Here is a 19,699-nt window from a genome sequence, read left to right on the forward strand (position 1 = left end):
GCAGTGAGTACACAGTACAACAGAATTTTGGGCACCGTTAAACCATGTGCTGTGCAAGAAGAGTCATAGGTCTTGCCATATGTGACTATGCGGGGTGGGTTCACAAGCACGTTTATACTCCGTCCGTTCGTCTTTGAAGAGACGTCTGCACATTCTCGACACTTCTTTATACAACACGTGATTCGTTCTCTGGAAAAGCGCAAGTGTGTGGGAACCACTGTTTTCGAGCAAGATAGGGCAAAACCTTGTCCATTAAAAGTTCTACTTAATGCAGCCTTCCACGAACTTGTAATCTCCAAATTTTTTCGACATACATGACCTGCAACAAGACTTGATATGAATCTACGTGACATTTGTCACTGGGAATACGTAAACGAACGCTTTTACCAGCGACACTTTCGGTTTCTACGTTATCTATAGGCTAGTATGTAGGAAAACGTTGCTCATATTCCACCGAAAGTGCTGCGAGCAACTGTTGATCAGTTTCACAGATCATCCATCTCGGCAGCGTCTCCGATGCTCATAATGAACAATCTCTGTAAGCGGCCGTTTATAATAGAATCAACTACATGCCTTGAAACTTTTTGGCAGATTAAAACTGTGCGCCAGACCAAGACTCGAACTCGGGACCTTTGCCGTTCGCGGGCAAGTGCTCTACCATATGAGCTACCCAAGCACGACTCACGCCCCGTCCTCACAGCTTTACTTCCACCAGTACCTCGTCTCCTATTTTTCCAAACATCACAGAAACTCTCCTGAGAAACTGGCAGAACTAGCACCTTTGGAAGAGCACTTGCCCGCGAAAGGCGAAGGTCCCGAGTTCGAGTCTCGGTCCGGCACACAGTTTTAATCTGCCAGGAATTTTCATATCAGCGCACACTCCACTGCAGAGTGAACATCTCATTCTGGAAACATTACCCAGGCTGTGTGTAAGCCATGTCTGCGCAATGTCCTTTATTCCAGGGGTACTAGTTCTGCAAGTTTCGCAGGAAAGCTTCTGTGAAGTTTGGAAAGTAGGAGACGAGGTACTGGCGGAAGTAAAGCTCTGAGGACGGGCCGTGAGTCGTGCCTGGGTAGCTCACATGGTAGAGCACTTGCCCGCGAAAGGCAAAGGTCCCAAGTTCGAGTCTCGTTCCAGCAAACAGTTTTAATCTGCAAGAAGTTTCATATCAGCACACACTCCGCTGCAGAGTGAAAATCTCTGGAACATCATGTCCTTCTTATTTATTTTACCTTTTCTGCGCACGTCCAATTCCTAATCCGTTACATGTGGAAACATATGTCTTTCTTGCTTTCACAAAGCTAGATGTGCACTCGTTGGCCAAAATTGAAACTATTTTTTTTTTTTTTTTTTTTTTTTTTTTTTTTTTTTTTTCTGTGTAAATCAGTTCGTATCAACGCAATAGAACATCTACCAATTTCCGCCTTGTTGATGTCGGCCATTTTCATTTGGATGGGTTCACCAGTAAACAGAATTGGCGCATTTGGGAGACTGAGAATACGAATTTCGCGATCGAGAAGTCTCCCAGTTTTAGGTTTTTTTTTAGTTGTCCCTAACATCAACGTACTTAAATTGGCAATGAAAATACTAGGAGCAGACTGACGGCGTAGCAATTCGGTCTCTCCGTTGGCAGCCGACATATTCATGGAAGCCTTTGAAGTAAGGGCTCTCGGCTCAGGTCCTTTACGCCCACGTTGCTGGTTCAAATACGTGGACGACACGTTCGCTATATGGCCTCTCGGTGAAACGGAGCTACACAAGTTTCACGAGTATTTGAACAATATGCACGGGAAGATACAGTTCACGGTCGAATTAGACGTCGAAGTATACAGGAAAACGAAGTATATCGCAGAGTATATCGCAAGCCTACACATAAATACAGGTGTCTGCGCGCCCAATCCTACCACCACCCAGCGCAGAAGAACTGTCATCCGTTCTTTGGCAATCCGTGCGCAGCGCCTACGTGATGCTCAAAACAATACACCTGAGCTCTCTAGCCAATGGCTACAGCCATAAGTCGATCCACACAGCCTTGTCGACGAACACAAGTAAGAAAGATAAGCAAGAAATAGGAAAACTGCAGCCAACAAGGCGCTTACCTTATGTGAAAAATGTTACTGACCGAGTAGGCAAACACCTTCGCCGCTTTGAGGTGCAGCTTGTCTTCCATAGGGGTCGAGGATCCAGGACGTGCTACGCTCCTTTAAGGACAAGGTTGATGCATTAGCCACTGCAGGCGTTTACAAGGTGGAATACGAATGTGGAGAGGCATATATCGGCGAGACTGGCAGGCCAAAAGCAGCGCGCATTCGGGAACACAAGCGCAACAGAACAACTCTGCAGTGGCAGAATATCAGCAAGACTGAGGAAAAGAAATAAAATTCAGCGAAGCCTGTGTGGTGGCCAATCAGCAGGTTATGACGAAACGGAAAATCAGAGAGGCCATCGAAATACTTAAACACCCTAATAACATGAGCAGGGAGGATGGACTCAGGCTTGCCCCATCTTGGCTGCCAGTTATCAGAGCCCAACACGAGGCACCAGCACTACCGGTGACTAACTGCCGCCGCGCGGCCGACGTCCAGCAGTTGGTAAACAGCAACAAACTTCTATTCGACGGTGACCACCAATCACGACACATAACACAAGAGCCCCTAGACAACAGAGGCTACATTCTCTCTCCACAGCAATAACCTATTAAAATAAAGTTCCCTCTCCTTCCTTAAGTGACTAATGGAACTAATGACCTTTTTAAAATTATGACGTAATGGCATGCGCAGTGAACAGCAACAACAAAATATAAAGGACACTGTATAGCTAGAATTCAACATTAGACCCAGAAGAAGGCCGCTGCAACAGTGGCTGAAACGTTGGTTTTTCTCCAGCAGCAGCAGCAGCAGCAGCAGCAGCAGTAGCAGTAGTTTCGTACATTATGACACGGTACCATACCCAGAAAACTTTTATTTCGACTGACTCTGGCCGCTGAAGCCTACTCAATTAAATTCAACAAATGTCACCCTGTATGTGGGCATTCCTAATTTTCAAAAGAGAAATCTTGTATGGGGCGTAATAACTGCTGGGTGTTGCAGTATAGACTACAACAGGATAAAACAAATACTTTAGATGTGTGTTTTCCATTTTAACACATCTCTTAGGACAAATCTTAGGTTTGGAACTGCCTAATGTCGTACTATATTTCTTCAGAAAAGGAACAACTATCAGTTTAGTTATTTCCAGATAATGCATTTTTGTAAGGCCTTATCGTTGTACACGTATATTACACCACATAACTATTACTTAATTTAAGTGAGCTTATGAATTTGGAATAAAGGTATAACATTTTATTAACCTTGCAATTACTATTGTGCCTAAAAATTCAGACGTTTTACACAGACAGCACTGATTAATTTTAAATGACACACATACTGCCCGCAGCCACAGCCAAATGAAGAACAGTTGTGCAACATACATTTGAAAATCATATATGATGCAGAATGTTTGGCGAATGAAAACAAGACTTACTAAACCCGATCCCAAAATACTTGCAGTTCAGAAACAGAACGGAAATGCCGCACTCAATCGCACTCGCAAGAGCCACTGTGCCACAAATTCAGTAACTGATCTTGGCAAATCTTTAGAAGCCGCGTGGCTCTCCCCGCATCCGGTTAAGCAAAAGTGTTACTTTTTATCCAGAAGCGTTGCGTTAGTGGAGATTTATTTCAATAAAATATCTGACACATACTAACCATTGCTGCTTGCACATACATGTAGCTCTCTCTCTCTCTCTCTCTCTCTCTCATATATATATATATATATATATATATATATATATATATATATATATATATATTCCTCAGCACGTATAAATGCAACCACTTTCAATAGCACACGATGACACACCATAACGTCGTAAAGTTGTTCTCTCCTACGGATACGAACAGAGAAGCGATAGCTTTGTTCTGCCCGCCTGCATACCATCTTGGCTGAGGCAGCAGATATATTAATGTAGCAGAAGTCGATCAGTGGGCTCAGAGTTAAGGGCAAAAATGTACAGACGTACTAAAAGTAACTACACAGCTCAGTGGCGCTAGTGTAGCTCTCCCATACCGAAGGCTCCATTTGCAGGGCGGTGCTCCCTGCACTTGACGTTCATAACCACTCTGGGAGCCTATTGTTAGGAAAAAGTGCGAAAATGAAGGCGCTAGCTCAGGTCTTGTTGGGGATTTCAATCATTGAGGTACAAGTAATTAGAAGGAAGATACCATAAAATTGTGGAAAGGAAGGTAGATAAAATTATGTCATACAAAAATAAAGACTGAAAAAATAAGCTCAAAAGACAGACATGTTGTGAGTGCCACGAAATATGAAAGAACCGAAACTGAAAAACTTAATGACTGATACAATAATCTGTCTGAGACTTCGGAAGTTTCATGCAACTATCCTGAATCGGTAATTTGATAGATTTTCGCGCCTATTTGTAAAAATGAGCGCTACATTCTTCAGTATATACGATCTACTTCCCGTATTTCGATGGAGATATAATACAGAAAACTGGCAATTTTCATTCATTTAATACAGACTCAGCGTGGATTATTAAGTAAACAGCCTTTCATTTTGTTTAGTGCTTTTACTTTCGTTGTCTGACATACCCTTTAAATAATGCCCCAGTACTCATATTCGTCTCTGCAAATTGCGGTCTTCAATTCGGGAAGAGTTTCCTCGTTTCTCCGCTATCGTGTGCTGGCGGCTTAAGTAAAGGTTGCTAGCTGATAATCGATACGAAGTAAACTGACTTATGAAAGCTGGCATATATAAATACAACAAGCAACTTTTCGTACATTTAGAAACAGCTTTTGGCTGGATAAAATACTGACAAAATAGGGTGATTTATTAAAGAGAAAGAGCTTAACAAACTGAGCAAAGTCAGTAACGTGTTGGTCAACTTCTAGCCCTAATGAAAACAATTATTCGGCTTGGTATTGATTGACGAAGTTGCTCGATGTCCTCCCGAGAAATATTGCACCAAATTCTTCCCAGTTAGCTTGTGGAATTGAAAAATCTTGAGCTGATTGGAGGGCCCTGACCATAATACTCCAAACCTTCTCAATTGCAGAGAGATCCGGCGAACTTGCTGGGCAACGTACAGTAAGGCAAGCGCAAAGACAAGCAGCAGAAATACTTGCCGTGTGAGGGCGGGGGTTGTCTTGCTGAAATGTAACCCCATGGTGTCTTGCCATGAAGGGCAATAAAACGGGCTGTATAAAATAGTCGAATTACCGCCGTGATGGAAGAGTCTCTTGGCTACAACCAGACATGGAATGGGACCCCAGATCATTACGGATGGTGGGTGGCGTCGAATTGTTATCCCGCCGCTGTCCAGGCCGTCCAAGGTACGCCTTCGCTGGTCATCTGTGCTCAGTTCGGAGTGAGACTCATGACCGAAGACACTTCTGCTCCGGTCAATGAGATTCCATGTCGAAGATGTCTGGAGACACCTCGGACTGCCGTAGGAAGCCATTCTGATTATCACCCGCCATATGGTCCGACAACCAGGAAGGTTGGTGTGGGGTGCCTCTTCTTTTCTTATCAGGACACCTCTGGTTGTCAACCGCGGCGCCCTTGCAGCACAGAGGTTCGTCAACAACATTCTATGCCTCGTTTTGTTGCCATTCATGGGAAGCTACAGTGGGTTCATATTTCAGCAAGATAACACTCTCGGGCCCCCCATCCCTCCCCCCCCCCCCCCCCCCCCCACTCCGCCCAACCCTGAACACCACGAGCATTCTACGGCTTGCGTTCGTGTTTCTAAACCTTGTGTACTAAAGTCATCGTATCTCTCCCCAGTTCAGAACGTTATGGGTAGGTGCGTCCAGCCATCTAGGGTTTTTGACAATTTGACATGCCAATAGAACAGAATTTGGAGCGGTATCCCTCAGGAGGAAATCCAGCCACTCTGTAAATCAATACCAAGTCTAATAATTGCTTGCATATGAGTCAGAGATAGACTAACGCGTTATCGACTTTCTCAGTTTGCGAAGCTCTTTCTCCTGAATAAATCATCGAATTTTTCTGAAACTGTAATAATTTGTTTGTCTTTACAAGTACAACACATTTACCAAGTTTGGTCCCATTCGGATGATTCCTTCGTGGTACGGTTTTTTTTCTTTTTCGTAGCATGTATACGCATTTTTAGTAACTGCAAAGACGGATTCGAAATACCTATAGTAGTAACACAGCAATTACGGACGCCATGACCGTGTTAAAGAAGAATATTGTGCTTTATTCTTGTGCCATTTTGTTGGGAAGACGAAAATCAATATCTCCAGAGATTTGTGTACGTAACTTATGTATCACGTTGTTACACGAGCAAGAACAGGAAAATCAGTATTCCCTGTACATATAGTATTGTGTGCTACGTTGTTGCAGCTACAAGATGAAGACAACCCGTCGCTGGCTCCAATCGTGCGAGCCCTGCCCAAAGTTGTGAATCCTGGACAGAGCACAGAGCCGGACGAGGAACTCACCTACGACGAGATCTTCTCCGGCTACCCCGTCGACGACTACTACTATTACAACGGCAGCTTCATCACGCCGCCCTGCACAGAGACCGTCATGTGGTTGGTCTTTCCCCCTCTGAATGGCGTCTCCGAATCGCAGGTAACACTGGTTATTCCGCAACGCTCTAGCATTACTGATTGAAATGAGGTTTTTGTTGCTGCTATCAGATTTCACCGTACACTGGACATTATTTCACGCGGCAGAGAGCGACGTTGCACGGTAGTTAACACAATGGAGATGTCGTGATATGCTTGTGCAGTCGCTGGTCTCATTGTGCCAGAAACCAGCGAAGCGAGAAGCGCCAATTGATACGGATGAACAGACAAGAGATCTGAACGTTCGTTTTGAGGGTCCTTCCGATTTCGATTCCATCCCAGAAACTGCACCTCTGGCTCGGCACGCATGAAGCATGATCTTAAGGAGAGACTCTACCCAATAATTTAACTTTCCTCCTACTTTGCCAAATTGAACCTCTGTTTAAAATCGTGTGTACCATATAAAGATGAAGCAGTTCCCAAGCTTAGAAGTCCAGGACTAAGTTCCCAATTTTTAATGTGACTTCTAATGGTGTGCTCGAGAGCCAATTTTGATATTCAGTCTACAATTTTTACATTTCAGTTTATTTAGGTACATTCACAAGACACTGTTGAACAATTCTATGCATTCATCTTACGAGAAAAATTTTAGCATTTTTTCTAAATTTCAAACTTAAATTTTCTTTAATTATCAGTACGTTAATGTGATAATGAAATTGACAAACTACGCTGTCGCTAATACTAATGCATAGCAGTATGCAAATACGTCAAGATAACTTCCTACAAAAATATCATTGAGATTGGTTAATATTTATGTTCAAAAAGTTGGCATTGAACATAGAAAAACAAACTTATGGGACAATGAATTCTAAATTTTATTAAAACATGATTGCTAGTAGAAGACACATACCCTTTACAATTCACCAGCACCACACGTTTTCCCTTGCTGCTCACCTAAGGCTGCTTCTTGTCTTTTCAGCACCAAGGTAGACTTTTTCTTGTATCCTTTCTTCTACAGGTAGCATAATGTGGTTTCCTTGATCAGTCGATCTTTTGATAAGGAGATCTTCTTGTGGGAAATGATAAAGTGCTTCCTTCAGTTTTCAAACATTCATATTGAACTGAGAAACAGTTTCAAGACCCAAGATGACAATGTAAAAACTTGCATTTCCATTTTGTGTCTTGCCAGCAGTGCATCTTGCCAGTAGTGCATCAGACGCTAGTCTCTGATAGACAGGTACTGCCTTGGCCACTCTGGCAGCTGCCAATGTACCATGCCCCCTTCGCGCATTTCATATTTCAAATATTTCTCAGACCTACTTGCAATTCAAATAAAGCCAAGCAATTTTGGGATGTAAGAGTAAACACTTCAAAGAAGTGAAATAGCCATTAAAATTACTTTGAAAAAATTGAAGTTTTAGGGCGGAGTCTTCATTTAAGCTATGAACCCATGCTGTTGTCATCGAGTTTTCAAGAAACAGTGTTATATCAGGCCGCTGTATATACGGTGCTAACTTCCACTCGTGCAGTTTCCAGGCTTGGCAACGGTGAGCAAAAGTATTCGAGCATGCGATCACCACTCTGGCAAGGGATAAATAACAAAGTTTAGCCCGCCCACACCAAACGCCGTAAAAGCGATGTTATTTACATAAAAAAGTCATGGAACCTTCCATCGCGGGGACAGTGGAGGGAGACAAGCACGCTTCAGGAAGTACCGGGAGGGTCTCGGAAATCTTTCATGTGGGATTGGTCGCCTGTCCCCAGCTCAGAAGAAGGTGGATAAGGAGATCCTGGCCTATAAAACACAATTTTTATATTATAATGTAGCACTGTATTGAGGCCGAATAGGTCGCTTCAAAAAAGTCATACAGTCGGTGACATATGACTTTGTTACTCAAATTGATCACTTGAGGCTGTTCGAATTTATTTCCATCATCAGATATCCAATTACACAGAATGTCACAGGATACGAGACCTACTATGTATGTGTAACATAAGCTGACAGACTTTGGTGGTCTCTATATGGAACATAAGCTGACCGACTTGAGCACTGTGTCACCTCATGGTACAATTACAACTACTAATTCTCGTATCCTCTGACCCTCTGAGCACTTGGACATCTGATGGTAGGAATAAATTGGAAACGTGTCAAGTGAGCTATTCCAGTGATTTAGTCATTTATCACTAGCTGTATGACTTCTTTGAAGCTCCAATGCATTGTTGTTGTTGTAGTCTTGAGTCCAAAGACCGGCTTGATGCAACTCGCCATGCTACTCTGTCCTGTGCAGGCCTCTTCATCTACGAGTAACTACTGCAACCTACATCGTTCTAAACCTGCTCACTGTATTCATCTCTTGGTCTCCCTCTAGGGTTTTCATTGCCCACGCTTCCGTCCAGTACTAAATTGGTGATCCCTTGATGCCTCAGAATGTGTACTATCAATTGATCCCTTCTACTTGTAACCTCCGTGACACAGTACTTGTTCAAACCTGTGCTATGGTAAGTGAGCGGGGTTCACCTTATGAGAAAGGATTTTCGTATAGATATCGACCGCGTGTACCTGAATGGTGGCAAATCAGACTTACACCCACTCTGAAATAACAATAAGTTCGAAATGCAATCACACATCAGGATGGGTCAAAAGCAACCCTGAAGATGCTACCAATTTGATAATAATACGGTCACCAGCCTAATTAGGCATTAACTGAGTTTCTTCCCTGTACAAGTTGGTAGATATTCATGCAAAACAACAAGTAGTAACACTGCATAATATAGTAGAATTTTAGAACCAGAAAATCTATTGAACTGATAGTTTTACGTTCTGCACTGATATGGATTAAACCATGAATACATAACACTACACTATAATGTATACTACAAAACTTTATACTGTCTGTTAATCTGATTAAAATCGGGCATAGGTTACCCTAGAAATGGCACTTTCGAGCCACACACAAAATGTCAATTTTGGTAAAGGTAAAACACTGATAAATTTTGACTTTTATATTGACTTTGACTTTTGCTTCATTACTAAACTTAATTACTATATCAATATTAAAGTTATTTTTCACCTTCGTTAGACCTTTGTTATTCATTTACTGGCTCACAAACAAAAAATCTCTTTAAACACCATTCTAACATAGCTAGTTCTGCAAATAATTATTATTAACACAAATTTTAATTTTCAGTCTGGAACACTCGGATTGCACAACATTTAGAAAGGACCCTGTCTAGGTTAGTTGTGAGGATAATTAAATGATGAGAAAATTCTGGTAAACTTTAGGTTATTATTGTACAGTTCATTCTCTGATCCATTCGAATACAGTACTAAAAGTTTCAACCTGCTAATATCGATGCGGCAGTTGGCGGGTGGCGAGATGACGAGGCACAGAGCACACATACAACCACAGCTATGGCTCTTGACGTATCGGCACTTTAATTCTTCTTAGCGTCGCAATACTTTTCCATTTAGTGCCTACGGAATTTTGCCATACTGTGTGGGCGTTGGAACGGCATATCCGAGGCTCAGTGAAGCTACGTCTTCCAGGAGAGCCTCCTCGCTCCAGAAGGTGTTGCTCAGACCAGTGCCAGACGCCAACTACAACTGCTGAGCCCGTTGTGCCGTGCAGTGCCCGCACGCATTTTCCCGCGTTCGCCTGCCATCCACCTTTTACCGCTCTCTGACAGACCGGGTATTCACCCGAGGTTTTGCATTCTACATATCCTAACACATTGCCTGCGTATGGACCAGACGCACAGTTACAATTTTAAACATCTTACAACAGTTTCAACATTTGTTACATTTCAATTCTATTACAATATTGCTTGACATTTGACATAAACATTAATATTCACATCGAAACTTATTTGCAGTTTTCTTAACATAATGACATGAAACAAAAAAGAAATGAAATCAGAACATCAATTACACAAATTTATCGCAAAATCAGAAGGAAAAAATTACTTATATGTACAATAGTACAGCGTCGTTGCTGTTACATACTCAGGTTGTACCACAAATTTCTCTTCTCCCCAACTCTGTACAGTACCTTCTCATCGTACCAATGCATAGTTCCGTGGCGATAATGATAAAATTTCTCTGGCATGCAGCCGAATTCTCCTCACCGCTGACAATGGCTGAGGAGAACTCGACCGAAAGCTCGTGTATTTTAAACCACTGGACGCCGCTGGAAGCCCGAGAAAATTTTATCACCTTAGTTACATGATCTACCCATCTAATCTTCAACATTCTTCTCCAGCACCACATCTCAAAAGCTTCTATTCTCTTATTGTCACACTTAAATCTATAGTCGATGTTAACAAATCTCTCTTGCTCAGGAACGCCTTTCTTGCCATTGCCATCTACATTTTACAGCCTCTCTACTTCGACCATCATGAGTTATTTTGCTTCCCAAATAGCAAAACTCATTTCCTAATTTAATTCCCTCAGCATCACCTGGTTTAATTCGACTACATTCCATTATCCTCACTTTGCTTTTGTTGATGTTCATCTTATATCCTTTCAAGACATTGCCCAGTCCGTACACCTACTCTTCCAATGCACGAAATTTCATGTTCCAACTATATATATATATTGCTGACAGCTCCAGATGAATGGTGGGGGGAAGGGAGGGGAAAGAAGAGGAAAGAGGGGCCAGGGAGAAAATGTTTTAAGAGTGGCATGGGAAGAACACAGCTGTCGTATTAAATCCTGAAAATTTCAAAGAACAACGTTCTATTAGAACAAATTTACGTGTCTGGTATTCTGACGTGTAATGTTACATATACATCTAGTAACGCTCGTACCCTGTTATTCTCTGTGCACTTAGATATCTGATATTGTGAATGCAAATAGACTTTAATTTAGACTATTTGGCGTCATCTCTTTTGGAATTTTTCTATCTACAGTAACATTTGCGGCTGCACCAGCAATATTGCTTCGAAGGTTCTTCACTGTGGTAAGGCCTAAATTTTTCAGAGATGGCTCGTCTGGTTGTCCTCCTTCATATACAATCCCATTAATGGTATAACTAGTTTCAGCGTCGCACATCCAGAATATTTTCATTCCATGTATGACTTCTTTGCAGCTCCAATGCATTGTTGTTGTGGTCTCATCTGACATATTATATTGAACAAATCCACAACAGCTCGTAAATGGAACTAGTTGCTTTCCGACTGTAAAATTAATTTTAAGTCTCATTTCTTTCCTGCACTGTCCCAAAAATATTTCCCTTTCATACAATATAGCAGCAAGCTTATCGGTTTGTAACATAGCATCTCTTGTACCTACGAAAACTAATAAATTTTCTTATTGCCTCTAACAGACTCATGGACATGGTAGTCCTAGATGATGAATTGGAAAACTTTCTCAAAAAAAATCCCTGATTGTAAAATGTCAGGCCTTACCTTCTCGACTATGAAACAAAATTCCCCAGAAGGCTTACACCTCTTCTCTAGTTACGTCATACCAGTTTATCATTCTTGGTACACACACTCTTCTTGCTTCTATGTTTGTGCAGCTCACAATTTCATCCACAGTGCCTAAAGGATCCTAAATATCTTTGAGTGTGTGAGCGATTATTCCCTTCGTTGGTCCTGGTATAAATTTCACTAGACTGCGTGTAGACATTTTCTGTTGCACTACAGGGCTTTTACTCCATAGAAAACCATTTGGAACAACAAGTATGTTGGTAGTTTCTCCGATTATTTGTCTAAAGGCACTATTATGTTCATCACCACCTCAATCACTCCACCACCATCACTATTTTGCTCTTCATCCAAAGAGTTGCATGCTGCTACCTTACAAAAACTTCACCGATATCATCCAAAGTAGTACTTACATCTGGAAGGAAATCGTCATCCTTAGCTCTCCACTGAGTAACAATTGACTTAAAATTTGGGCTTCAAAAACATATGCTGTCTTCTCTCCTGCCTGGTTTTTTAGATGTAGATTCAGACATTCTATCTGAATAAGAATAATATGAAAAAGTAATGCCTCTTCTCCTACGGACTGTAGGAATACAACTGCTGCTCATGTTATTGTTTCGTGTTACAAATGAATGAGTATCGAATGTCAAACACGTACAACATTTCTATACTGCTTCACACACTGGAAACCACCTAGCTCAATATTTTTGCTCTCTTACACAACAGAGTAGCAAGCTGTCTGACAGTTAATTAAGCTCCAAGTTATAACAATCTTTTTTCTGCAGTTACAAAAATGAGTATGTGTTCGAATAAAATATTCTCTGAATTCCAACTAAATGTGATTGATTAGAGCCCAATCTGATTTAAAGACAGCACCACGTGTACCAGTGGGTCCATCTGACACAGGTTATGTAAAAGTCCGTTATGTGAGCTCAGAAAATACACTGAGGTGACAAAGGTCATGGCATACCTGCTAATATCGTGTCAGATCTCCTTTGGCAAAGCCAAGGTCGCATCTCGACGTGGCATGGACTCAACAAGTCTCCAGCATAAATATAGCCATTCTGTCTCTATAGGGTGGAAACAAACTGTCACGAAATTTTAACCCTGGATAGCGGATGCCAGTAGGAACCAAAATTACTAATGTTGTGTATGTCTACAACGTACAATTTTTGAACTACGGAAACTTGGCGCCACGTGCTAAGATTGGCCGCGGGATTGTCCTGTTTCCGGATGCTCTGGACAACGCATGGTCGCTAATGCTCTGCCTGCTGGAGATCACGATGTATCCAAGGCGGCCCGCACGCTCGGTGGTAGCGCGCCAGTCTCCCACTCTGGGGGCGAATCCGATCGGGTGCCCACACAATCATTGTAGTTTCATGATAAGACGTGCTGGTAACAAACCCGTCAACTCCTCTTCGCACACAGAACGTCTTTTACAAATTGTGTCGGCCCTGAAAAGGGCATTTTCTGAAGCTAGGACATTGTTTACTTAAAGCAGGTGCTCGAACTGGCGACTCTCTGACGAGACAAAAGCTTGGTAACGTCAAACGGTGCTTTGCCGAAATCTTTCAGAGATTCCTGGCATTGCCCTGATGCGATTGACGGCATGTTGGGTGCGATCCATTAATTCCTCTTCGTTTCTAGGTGGTCTAGCTGATAGGGTCACGAGCCCAGGACAGCCGCTGCAGCCGACGTCGTCCTGTTAGCAAAGGCACACGCGTCAGTCGTCTGCTGCGACAGCCGATTACCACCAAATTTCATAGCACTGTCCTAACGAATAGGTTCGTAGTATGTCCCCCATTGATCCCTGTGCCGCCCGAAGTGACCGAGCGACTCTAGGCGTTACAGTCTGGATCTGCGACACCGCAACGGTCGCAGGTTCCAATCCTGCCTCGGGCATGGATGTTTGTGATGTCCTTAGGTTAGTTAGGTTTAAGTAGTTCTAAATTCTAGAGGAATGATGACCTCAGAAGTTACGTCCCATAGTACTCAGAGCCATTTGAACCATTTTTTGATTCCTGTAGTTATTTTACGCAGTGTTGCTTGTCTGTAAGCACTAGCAATCCTACGCAAACGCCGCTGCTCTTGATCGTTATAGGAAAGCCGTCGGCCACTGCGTTGTCGGCGATGAGAGGTAATGCCTAAAAAATGGCATTCCCGGGATCCTGTTGACAGTGTGGATACAGGAATATTAGAATCCTTAAAAATTCCCGAAGTGGACTGTCCCATGCGTCTAGCTCCAACTACCATTCCGCGTTGAAGGTCTGTCAGTTCCCACCGTGCGGCCCGATATCACGTCGGAAACCCTTTCACTTGGATCACCTGAGTACAAATGACTCTTCAAATGGCTCTGAACACTATGGGGCTTAAAATCTGAGGTCATCAGTCCTCTAGAACTTAGAACTACTTCAACCTAACTAACCTAAGGACATCACACACATCCATGCCCGAGGCAGGATTCGAACCTGTGACTGTAGCAGTTCCGCGGTTCCGGACTGAAACGCCTAGAACCGCTCGTGACAAATGACTATTCCGCTGGTGCATTGCTCTTTTATACCTTGCGTACGTGACTCTACCGTCATCTGTATATGTGCATATCGCTATCCCATGACTTTTGTCACATGAGTATAAAAGTAACACTTAGAAATATTAAAACTAATTTCTAATAGTGTCTCGTGTTACTGAATGTTGGATGAGAACATACCTGAGTGGCGGCTCAGTTTTATGTCTTTCTTACAGCAGTTGAAAGTTAAAGCTGTCTCTGGGTCCAATGAACCAAGGGTGTGCAAACTTGGTTAAATCATGCATTCTTCGAACCAGACACACAATACGTAAAATTTCGTTTAGTACTTCCCTGGTGTTAAATTTAAGGACCAGCAGTGTAATTCGGGCACTTCGTGTTCAATAGTGAATGTGGTGAGAACCGTTGTCTTACGTGTCCACAGTTGAAGGAGTTCCGGACTCTCAAGTCGACGAACGGTCGCTTGGTGAACAACTTCCGCACCACGCAACCGCTCAACGGTCGCAAGGTGATCCGGAGCAACAAAAGTTCCTCGTGCCTCGGAGAGTGCGAGACGCGCAGCAAGTCAGAGCGGCGTCGCCCCGGCACGCGTCACCAGGCAACAAAGTCTGGTCGCCATAGCAAGCACGGCGCCTCCAAACATCACGGCGCAGCCCGTCACTGACAGAGCTAGTCGCCCGCCTGCTGCACGCAGCTGCGCCAGGAGCCTCAGCAGTACCAGCAGGGCCGTACTAACTACACCCCTATACCTACACTTACAATAATACCCTGTATCTACAGGCAAACTTAAACAAAGTTCCACCAAATAATACACTACAAGTACAAAATCGAATCTACTGAAAACAATTAACTCTAAGATAACGAAGTACGAAATACTTAAAGGTGCGTTTTCATTCAGCGAAACAGCCTCGCGAACAGTTCAGAGAGGCAAATTTCGTGCAGCATTAAAATCGTCCCCACTGTGTTACGAGAGCCTACTTCTCGGCCATACAAACACCATTCGGTCGATGGGTCCGTATCAGAATGGCTTGCTTCTCTCGTTATGCATAGTATTAACGCCATTACTTGTTGCGAGCGAGACACACCTCGGGGAAACCCTCCACGCCATCCAAGACCATAAAACCGACTCGCATATGTTGGGCAGCTAAGAAAGAACAGAACACAACCGGGCAAGAAGGGACGATCCGAGGATGGAATGATGATTCTTCAGCATCCAGTGTTACGTCTTTTGTTCTTTCCGTTTTGGGCGCTTAAGTATCTATGCCATTTGCACTGTAACAACACTGAAATCTAAAACTGAAAAATAAATAAGTAAAGCAAATGCTGAATCTGTGAGGGCGCATGGGGTTGTATCTTCTGGGATTACAAAAGACCAAGTTGAAATGGCTGTATCGTCCAAATGAAAGTTTCACCGTTTGTGTGCCTGTTACGCATATCGTTTCGCCATCCGTAAATGAGAACGGTTAAACAGCTGTCTCTCGAAATACCCTCGCACGTTTATTTCGCGAGCAATTTCGTATAGTGTAAAGGTACCTTAAGACATTCGGAAATATAGATTGTATAAATCTGAGGAGCACACAAGGCAATTAATTTTATATTTTTTCTGTCCACCAGATTCCACAGCACTAGCAGAAGCTGTTATCACGTAACTAGACTTCCTCCTTTTTTACGCTAAACTAGAATACAGTTACCACTGGCAAAACAAAAATATTTTTCACTGGTTCACTCATAAACACCTGCTGCAGAAGGATGCTGCATTACGGATGCTTAATTATTTTGGAGCTTTGTGAAGCGTCACATTTATTGCAAGTGCCTGTGGCAATGTATTAGAATGCTCATTTTTGTAATTTCCGCAGAATATTTGGTGAAACTTTCTGATGACTTCCGTACCACACTACCTTCGTATATCTGCACGTGTACAATAAAGAACTTTCGCATTCAAAAGTTGTCATTTTTCACAAAGCTTACCTCAATCCTTTTCCTTCTTTGAGGCTTTCTCAACTAATATCACTACTTTACATGTGAAACTCAGTGGAAAATTTTTGACAATTCATCGACAGCATACAATTACAAGTAACTAAAGGGCGGAAGCAAGCTAAGAGAGACAGATTTACGAGCCTCAGAAATGTGCTAATAACAAGTAGTAACGTAGTTTATTCACTGAAGAGCCAAAGAAATTGGTACACCTGATTAATACAGTGTAGGGCCCCCGCGAGCATGAAGAAGTGCCGCAACACGACGTGACATGGACTCCACGAATGTCCGAAGTATTGCTGGAGGAAAGAGACACCATGAATCCTGCGGCTGTCCCTAAATCCGTAAGAGTAGAGCGCGGGGATATCTCTTCTGACCAGCACGTTGCAAGGCATCTTAGATACGCTCAATAATGTTCAAGTCTGGGGACTTTGGTGGAAAGCGGAAGTGTTAAAACTCAGAAGAATGTTCGCGGAGCCACTCTGTAGCAATTCTGAACGAGTGGGGTGTCTCATTGTCCTGCTGGAATTGCCCAAGTCCGTTGGAATGCACAATGGACATGAATGGATGCAGGTGATCAGACACGATGCTTACGTACGCGTCACTTCTCAGTTATATCAGGGGTTCCCTATCACTCCAACTGCACACACCTCTGCTGAAAAGCAGGGTCCATGGATTCATGAGGTTCTCTCCATACCCATACAATTTGAAACGAGACTCGTCCGACCAGGAAAGATGTAACATCAACAGTCTAATGTCGGTGTTGACGGGCCCATGCGAGCCGTAAAGCTTTGTGTTGTGCATTCGTTAAGGGTACACGAGTGAGCCTTCGGCTCTGAAAGCCCATATCGATAATATTTCATCGAATGGTTCTCACGCTACTTGCTGATGGCCCAATATTGAATTCTGCAGCAATTTTCGGAAGGGTTGTACTTCTGTCACGTAGAACGGTTCTCTTCAATCATGGATGGTGCCGTTCTTGCCGGATCTTTTTGCGGCTGGAGCGATGTCGGGGATTTGATGTTTTACCGTATTCCTGATATTCACGGTACACCACATGCAAACCCACTTAAATCTTAATAATCTGCCATTGTAGAAGCAGTAACCGATCTAACAACTGCACTAGACACTTGATGTCTTATATAGGCGTTTTCTGCCTGCTTACATCTCTCTGTATTTGAATACGCATACATATACCAATTCCTTTGTCTCTCCAGTGTATTTCTGCGTGATGTTGAGCGCTCCCACATGTTACACTCAAATAACGGCTCTTTAAAATTTAACTTTCTTCCTCCTTCTCATTACTATTAAGCAGTTAACACATGAATCGTGTACAGAGCCAGACAGGAAAGCCTATGATATTGGAACTGAAGACACACTATTCCAAAGATTGTAACTATTTTGGGTGAATCATTTGTGGTATTACTGTAATACTGCGACCTAATTCTTTGCATTTGCCGTACAGTTAGTGTAGAAATTAATGAAATTTGGAACCAGCTTGTACGTCTAATGTGCTCACCTATAATTAAATGTAACTAACACTTTTAAATGGTACAATTATTCACGGAAGTTGCTGTATACTTTAACTTTTCACACTTCAGTAAGCCATTAATGCTGTTCCATACTAGACATTATCACAAAACAGTGATCATTTCTAAGATACACACACAATCTAAAAACTGTTCCTCTCAAAAAATATTCATTGATAAATGTAGCCAGCTGGGGAGAAGGCGTTTCTGGGGGAAGGCATTTGTATCTCTGTCTGTATGTCCAACATGTCATTGCAAACAAACATCACAGTACAGAAATACAAATATGAAGAAATGTAGCAAAAGTAACATATTCCATCGATCAACCAACACTGTGCAAAAGAAATAAATTATCATTTTTTCGAAACCACGTAATTATACCCCATTGTGAATAAGTTTGTTAGTTCGAAGGTGCCTACAACCTTCCTTTGGCGCCCTGCGACGTCATCCTCGGGCTTGTTGGTGCTTCAAATCGCAAGATGTCGACACATTCGTAAAGGAATCAAGAGGACAGAAGTTCATGTGAGGTGTAAGATGGGTTAATGATGTCATATTGGCACCAAATTCACCACAATTCCGCCCAACGCCATTATAGACGTGTCACACTATGAGAAGGTCGTCGCAATCCCTGTTACCAACATTTTACCCCTTCTTTGACGCCTCCGCGATTGAGCTTAGAATCGCGACGCCCAGAGTCGAAATCACGCTGATTTCTTGTATATGGCCAAAGAAAATATTTCAGACGTAATCATTAGCACGATTTCCTGCTTCGCACTCCGTTCAGATTTCGTCGAATGGTTTTAAACGGCCCCTTGTGGCTTCACACTGTACACGAGAGCACTGCGCTCCGGAGAGTTGCGTTCATGTCAAGTTGGGTTGCTAGCCCACGATGTCCTTAGAAAAGAGTTGAAGCGTCCACGGGGTGTCAATAGCGTCAGATATTGTCAAGAACGTCGTCGTGTTGCTTATCGCACTGGGAACTACCGTTTTAGGCCGCAAAATGTGTGTGAATCAGCGCCCGAAGGGAAGGAGTGGTTTCATAGACGCCCTTCACGTCACCTCCTGAGGCCTTTTAGTGTCTATTCTGAGTGGCGGTGAGACTGAAAAATCTTCCTCACCCAGGCACGAGAGACCCGAACGATTTGATCGCTGAGTGTGGCGCTTCTGATCTCCATCGTGGAATCGTCGGACAGAATAGTGGCGAAATTTTTTTTACAATGTAATATCATTAACTATCCTTACACCTCGCGCGTGTTGAGATCTTGGACAATGTCACATAGCGGCACGCTTTTGGAGTATTACTGTTGTGGTTGGTAGCCAACCCGTATACCTAAAGGAGGCCGAAATGCACGCGTTTTAGCTCACGCAGGCTGGCGTGAGGTCTGGAACATGACAAGGGAATTAGAATTGAGAAAAACGGACATAGATGGTGGAATACTTAACTTTAATTCATTAATGGAGAACGTCGCTCTTTATGGTACATGATTCACAATATCAATAGGTCGTAGCAAATAACGTAGCTGAAGGCTATGCTAACTATCGTCTCGGCAAATGAGAGCGTAGAAGTCAGTGAACCATAGCTAGCAAAGTCGGCTGTACAACTGGGGCCAGTGCTATGAAGTCTCTCTAGACCTGCCGTGTGGCGGCGCTC

General features: G+C 43.0%; 1 protein-coding gene across 1 annotated transcript in view; it reads left to right on the forward strand.

Moving 5' to 3' along the window:
- LOC126336492 (carbonic anhydrase 2-like) overlaps nt 1–16,489 on the forward strand; it is a 65,512-nt gene extending 49,023 nt beyond the window's left edge. The window contains exons 7-8 of the mRNA XM_050000236.1: nt 6,428–6,658; nt 14,970–16,489. Coding sequence (XP_049856193.1) covers nt 6,428–6,658; nt 14,970–15,209 — 471 coding nt within the window. The 3' untranslated portion in view covers nt 15,210–16,489. The remainder of the gene's footprint in view (nt 1–6,427; nt 6,659–14,969) is intronic.
- The last annotated feature ends 3,210 nt before the right edge of the window (nt 16,490–19,699 follow it).

Source organism: Schistocerca gregaria, chromosome 2 (assembly GCF_023897955.1).
Source record: "Schistocerca gregaria isolate iqSchGreg1 chromosome 2, iqSchGreg1.2, whole genome shotgun sequence".
NCBI classification, from domain to species: Eukaryota; Metazoa; Arthropoda; class Insecta; order Orthoptera; family Acrididae; genus Schistocerca; species Schistocerca gregaria.